General features: G+C 47.5%; 1 protein-coding gene across 1 annotated transcript in view; it reads right to left on the bottom strand.

The window, feature by feature from the left end:
• Window positions 1-707: 707 nt before the first annotated feature.
• The window catches only part of LOC126343696 (melanopsin-like), a 191,883-nt gene continuing 186,028 nt past the window's right edge, over window positions 708-6,562 (bottom strand). Inside the window, exon 8 of the mRNA XM_050001963.1 lies at window positions 708-845. Within this exon, the coding sequence (XP_049857920.1) occupies window positions 708-845 (138 nt within the window). The remainder of the gene's footprint in view (window positions 846-6,562) is intronic.

The raw sequence follows: 6,562 nt of genomic DNA, 5'->3' as shown, positions 1-6,562 counted from the left end.
AAACCGCGTGCACCTTAATTGTGCGACCGTGGTGTTACAGACATACGTTCTGTTCAAAATTCGTCACTTCGCTGGAGTCCATATATTTTTCGTCGAAATTCTTCTGTGTATCAGTGTTCCAGTGCTGCAAAAATGTTTGTCTACGCCAGGGACTTTGGAAATTGGCTATTTATGTGGAACTGTTGAAAATAGAGAACTTTTTAGTTTGTCTCTGACACGTCTTATGACGCTGGTCTTTCGATATACACCTTGTATTTTCCCTTGGCTTTTTATTCTTCTGCGCTGTTTCTAGCAATGTAGTGAAGGGCTTCTTAAAGAAAAAGTAAAGACCTGGCACTGCCCACTCTGTTCGAGGAGTAAATGGGCACATGTCCATTGTTGTATGCTGTAGTCTTACACAACACGTATTACATAGCGCCTATGCAGCGGTTGCTGCCACGTCATTCAGCCACATATTTATCAGACAGTAAGGGATGTAACACATTGGACCACCCACAGAGAAGTTGTAACAGCTGAAACGCCTGCTCCATGTGTTCGACTAGCCAGCCGTCGTTCGGTGCTACGTCACAGACAGTACGCGACCGCCTCGTTCCTGGGAAGAGGGCGGCCACCCGTTGCTTCAGAGGTCAACCAGCCGCACCGCCGCTGGGTGGGGACGGCTGCCGGCCACCGGAGTCGCAAGGAGCGCTGCAGTGGTGCGGCAACGATCAGACGGCAGCGGCGGCCGCCATGGCCTCCCTGAGGCAGCAGACGCGCCGGCGCTCCCCCTGCAGCACCACGCAGGAGGCGGCGGGGGCGGCGCCCAGCGAGCGGTGGCCACGCACCATCGGGGGGCTGCTCGACATCTGGAACGTACGCAAGCGGCCACACTGTCACATCGGCTGACAGTACACCAGGTGTGTAGAGATGAGCGGACTGTGCTAGCAGAAGGTGTAAAGAGAAAATAGTTTCTCAGTCTTTGGGGAGGTGTTCCTATAGATCTGGAATATAAGAGAAACGAGACCTTTGCTGTGGAGGTATTACACTAGGCGATCAAAAGTATCCGGACACCCACAGAAACACGCGTTTCTCATATAAGGTGCAGTGTGCTGCCACCTACTGCCAGGTACTCCATATCTGAGACCTCAGTAGCTTTAGGCATCGTGAGAGAGCATAATGGAGCGCTCCACGGAAAGTACGGGCTTCAAACGTGGCCAGGCGATTGAGTGTCAAAATGCTCAGATGTGTGAATTTCTAAGTGACCAAACTGCTGAGGTCATCGGCCACTAGACTTATACACCAATTAAACTAACTTACACTATGAACAACACACACACCCATACCTGATGGAGGACTCGAACCTCCGGCGGGAGGGGCCGAATTGGGTGTCACTTGTGTTATATGTCTGTACCTGAGATTTCCACAATCCTAAACATGCAGCTTTACTGTATGGTTAAATGATGATGGCGTCCTCTTGCGTAAAATGTTCCGGAGATAAAATAGTCCGGATTCGGATCTCCTGGCAGGGACTACTCAAGAGGACGTCGTTATCAAGAGAAAGAAAACTGGCATCTACTGATCGGACCGTTGAATGTCACATCCCTTAATCGGGCAGGTAGGTTAGAAAATTTAAAAAGAGAAATGTATAGGTTAAAGTTAGATATAGTTGGAATTAGTGAAGTTCGGTGGCAGGAGGAACAAGACTTCTGGTCAGGTGAATACAGGGTTATAAATACAAAGTCAAATAGGGGTAATGCAGGAGTAGGTTTAACAATGAATAAAAAATAGGAATGTGGGTAAGCTACTACCAACACATAGTGAACGCATTATTGTGGCCAAGATAGACACGAAGCCCATGCCTACTACAGTAGTAAAAGTTTATATGCCAACTAGCTCTGCAGATGATGAAGAAATGGATGAAATGTATGATGATATTCAAGAAATTATTCAGGTAGTGAAGGGAGACGAAAATTTAATAGTCATGGGTGACTGTAATTCGAGAGTAGGAAAAGGGAGAGAAGGAAATATAGTGGGTGAATATGAATATGGATTGGGGGAGAGAAATGAAAGAGGAAGCCGTCTGGTAGAATTTTGCACAGAGCATAACTTAATCATAGCTAACACTTGGTTCAAGAATCATAAAAGAAGGTTGTATGCATGGAACAATCCTGGAGATACTAGAAGGTATTAGATTATATAATGGTAAGACAGAGATATAGGAACCAGATTTTAAATTGTAAGACATTTCCAGGGGCAGATGTGGACTCCTACCACAATTCATTGGTAATGAACTGTAGATTAACACTGAAGAAGCTGCAAAAAGGTGGGAATTTAAGGAGATGGGACCTAGATAAACTGAAAGAACCAGAGGTTGTACAGAGTTTCAGGGAGAGCATAAGGGAACAATTGACAGGAATAGGGGAAAGAAATACAGAAGAAGAAGAATGGGTAGCTTTGAGGGATGAAGTTGTGAAGGTTGCAGAGGATTAAGTAGGTACACAGACGAGGGCTAGTAGAAAACCTTGGGTAACAGAAAAATATTGAATTAAAATGATGAAAGGAGAAAATATAAAAACACAGTAAATGAAGCAGGCAAAAGGGAATACAAACGTCTCAAAAATGAGATCGACAGGAAGCGCAAAATGGCTATGCCGGGATGGCTAGAGGACAAATGTAAGGATGTAGAGGCTTATCTCACCAGGGGTAAGATAGGCACTGCCTACAGGAAAATTAAAGAGACCTTTGTAGAAAAGAGAGCCACTTGTATGAATATCAAGAGCTTAGATGGAAACTCAGTTCTAACCAAAGAAGGGAAAACAGGAAGGTGGAAGGAGTATATAGAGAGTCTATACAAGGGCGATGTACTCGAGGACAATAGTATGGAAATGGATGTAGATGAAAGATGAAATGGGAAATACGATCCTGCGTGAAGAGTTTGACAAAGCACTGAAAGACCTGAGTCGAAAAAAGGCCGCGGGAGTAGACAACATTCCACTGGGACTACTGACGGCCTTCGGAGAGCCAGCGCTGACAAAACTCTACCATCTGCTGAGCAAGATGGATGAGACAGGCGAAATACCCTCAGACTTCAAGAAGAATATAATAATTCCAATCCCAAAGAAAGCAGGTGTTGACAGATGTGAAAATTACCGAACTATCAGTTTAATAAGTCACAGCTGCAAAATACTAACACGAATTCTTTACAGACGAATGGAAAAACTGGTAGAAGCCGACCTCGGCGAAGATCAGTTGGGATTCCGCAGAAATGTTGGAACACATTAGGCAATACTGACCCTACGACTTATCTTAGAAAATCGATTAAGGATAGGCAAACCTACATTTCTAGCATTTGTAGACTTAGAGAAAGCTTTTGACAATGCTGACTGGAATACTCCCTTTCAAATTATAAAGGCGGCAGGGGTAAAATATAGGGAGCGAAAGGCTATTTACAGTTTGTACAGAAACCAGATGACAGTTATAAGACTCGAGGGGCATGAAAGGGAAGCAGCGGTTGGGAAGGGAGTGAGACAGCGTTGTAGTCCCCGATGTTATTCAATCTGTATATTGAGCAAGCAGTAAAGGGAACGAAAGAAAAATTCGTAATAGGTATTAAAGTCCAAGGAGAAGATATAAAAACGTTGACGTTCACTGATGACATTGTAATTCTGTCAGAGACAGCAAAGGACTTGGATGAGCAGTTGAACGGAATGGACAGTCTCTTGAAAGGAAGATATAAGATGAACATAAACAAAAGCAAAACGAGGATAATGGAATGTAGTCGAATTTAGTCGGGTGATGCTGAGGGAAATAGATTAGGAAATGAGACACTTAAAGTAGTAAAGGAGTTTTGCTATTTGGGGAGCAAAATAACTGATGATGGTCGAAGTAGAGAGGATACAAAATGTAGACTGCCAATGGCAAGGACATCGTTTCTGAAGAAGAGAACTTTGTTAACATAGAGTATAGATTTGAGTGTCAGGATGTCGTTTCTGAAAGTATTTATATCGAGTGTAGCCATGTATAGAAGTGAAACATGGACGATAACTAGTTTGGACAAGAAGAGAATAGAAGCTTTTGAAATGTGGTGCTACAGAAGAATGCTGAAGATTAAATGGGTAGATCACGTAACTAATGAGGAGGTATTGAAGATAATTGGGGAGAAGAGGAGTTTGTGGCACAATCTGACAAGAAGAAGGGACCGGTTGGTAGGACATGTTCTGAGGCATCAAGGGATCACAAATTTAGCATTGGAGGGCAGCGTGGAGGGTGGTGGTGGTGGTTAGTGTTTAACTTCCCGTCGACAACGAGGTCATTAGAGACGGAGCGCCAGCTCGGGTTAGCGAAGGATTGGGAAGGAAAATCGACCGTGCCCTTTCAAAGGAACCATCCCGGCATTTGCCTGAAACGATTTAGGGAAATCACGGAAAACCTAAATCAGGATGGCTGGAGACGGGATTGGACTGTCATCCTCCCGAATGCCAGCGTGGAGGGTAAAAATCGTAGAGGGAGACCAAGAGATGAATACACTAAGCAGATTCAGAAGGATGTAGGTTGCAATAAGTGCTGCGAGATGAAGAAGCTTGCACAGGTTAGAGTAGTATGGAGAGCTGCATAAAACTAGTCTCTGGACTGAAGACAACAACAACAAACACCCCTACGTCCACTCTTTCCGATGTGATAGTGAAGTGGAGACGTGAAGGGCACGTACGGCACAAAAGCGTACAGGCCGACCTCGTCTGTTGACTGAGAGACTGCCAGTAGTTGAAGAGGGTCGTAATGCATAATAGGTAGACGTCTATCCAGACCATCACACAGGAATTCCAGACTGCATTGATCCACTGTAAGTACTATGACAGTTAGTGCAGCACCCCGTGAAGAATTGGCTGCCACTCCCCAACAAACCTCCCAGCACCTGATTGAACATGCGCCCGCGAGAGTGGAAGCCGTCATCAAGGCTAAGGGTGGACCAAACCACATTGAATTCCGGTTCTGCCGTTGGAGGGCACCACGAACTTGTGAGTCATTTTCAGCCAGATGTCGGGATACTTCTGCTCACATAGTGTATATCTAATCCCATGGGGGAGGGGTGGAGGGAGCGAGAGGCAATGTGTTTGGAGATGATGTATGTAATCCCAGGAGGGGTAATGTGTTTTTTGACGACAGATGGCCTGGTGGTATTCCCAGCTGCCGAGTTAATATCTTCACAGCAAATTCCTCATAATGTAGCAGTAAAGTTTTTCTGCTGTTCATTGCGTGATGGATACCCCCACAGCAGCACAATTAGGAATTTCTTCGCACAGAAGGACAGCCCGCTTCACAAATTTACCAGGTGTAATAATACGAAACCCGAATTTCCCTTTAGATGGTGCTAGCCGTCAGCGTAGTTCCGGTGTGACCTCGTCGGCAGCGCCATCTGCTTCCTGTAAAGGCTGACACACAGTAACTCAAGTTCCATGCATCGGTATGTACACTCCTGGAAATGGAAAAAAGAACACATTGACACCGGTGTGTCAGACCCACCATACTTGCTCCGGACCCTGCGAGAGGGCTCTACAAGCAATGATCACACGCACGGCACAGCGGACACACCAGGAACCGCGGTGTTGGCCGTCGAATGGCGTTAGCTGCGCAGCATTTGTGCACCGCCGCCGTCAGTGTCAGCCAGTTTGCCGTGGCATACGGAGCTCCATCGCAGTCTTTAACACTGGTAGCATGCCGCAACAGCGTGGACGTGAACCGTATGTGCAGTTGACGGACTTTGAGCGAGGGCGTATAGTGGGCATGCGGGAGGCCGGGTGGACGTACCGCCGAATTGCTCAACACGTGGGGCGTGAGGTCTCCACAGTACATCGATGTTGTTGCCAGTGGTCGGCGGAAGGTGCACGTGCCCGTCGACCTGGGACCGGACCGCAGCGACGCACAGATGCACGCCAAGACCGTAGGATCCTACGCAGTGCCGTAGGGGACCGCACCGCCACTTCCCAGCAAATTACGGACACTGTTGCTCCTGGGGTATCGGCGAGGACCATTCGCAACCGTCTCCATGAAGCTGGGCTACGGTCCCGCACACCGTTAGGCCGTCTTCCGCTCACGCCTCAACATCGTGCAGCCCGCCTCCAGTGGTGTCGCGACAGGCGTGAATGGAGGGACGAATGGAGACGTGTCGTCTTCAGCGATGACAGTCGCTTCTGCCTTGGTGCCAATGATGGTCGTATGCGTGTTTGGCGCCGTGCAGGTGAGCGCCACAATCAGGACTGCATACGACCGAGGCACACAGGGCCAACACCCGGCATCATGGTGTGGGGAGCGATCTCCTACACTGGCCGTACACCTCTGGTGATCGTCGAGGGGACACTGAATAGTGCACGGTACATCCAAACCGTCATCGAACCCATCGTTCTACCATTTCTAGACCGGCAAGGGAACTTGCTGTTCCAACAGGACAATGCACGTCCGTATGTATCCCGTGCCACCTAACGTGCTCTAGAAGGTGTAAGTCAACTACCCTGGCCAGCAAGGTCTCCGGATCTGTCCCCCATTGAGCATGTTTGGGACTGGATGAAGCGTCGTCTCACGCGGTCTG

Source organism: Schistocerca gregaria, chromosome 1 (assembly GCF_023897955.1).
Source record: "Schistocerca gregaria isolate iqSchGreg1 chromosome 1, iqSchGreg1.2, whole genome shotgun sequence".
Classification (NCBI taxonomy): Eukaryota; Metazoa; Arthropoda; class Insecta; order Orthoptera; family Acrididae; genus Schistocerca; species Schistocerca gregaria.
This window is presented reverse-complemented; position numbering and strand designations above follow the sequence as displayed.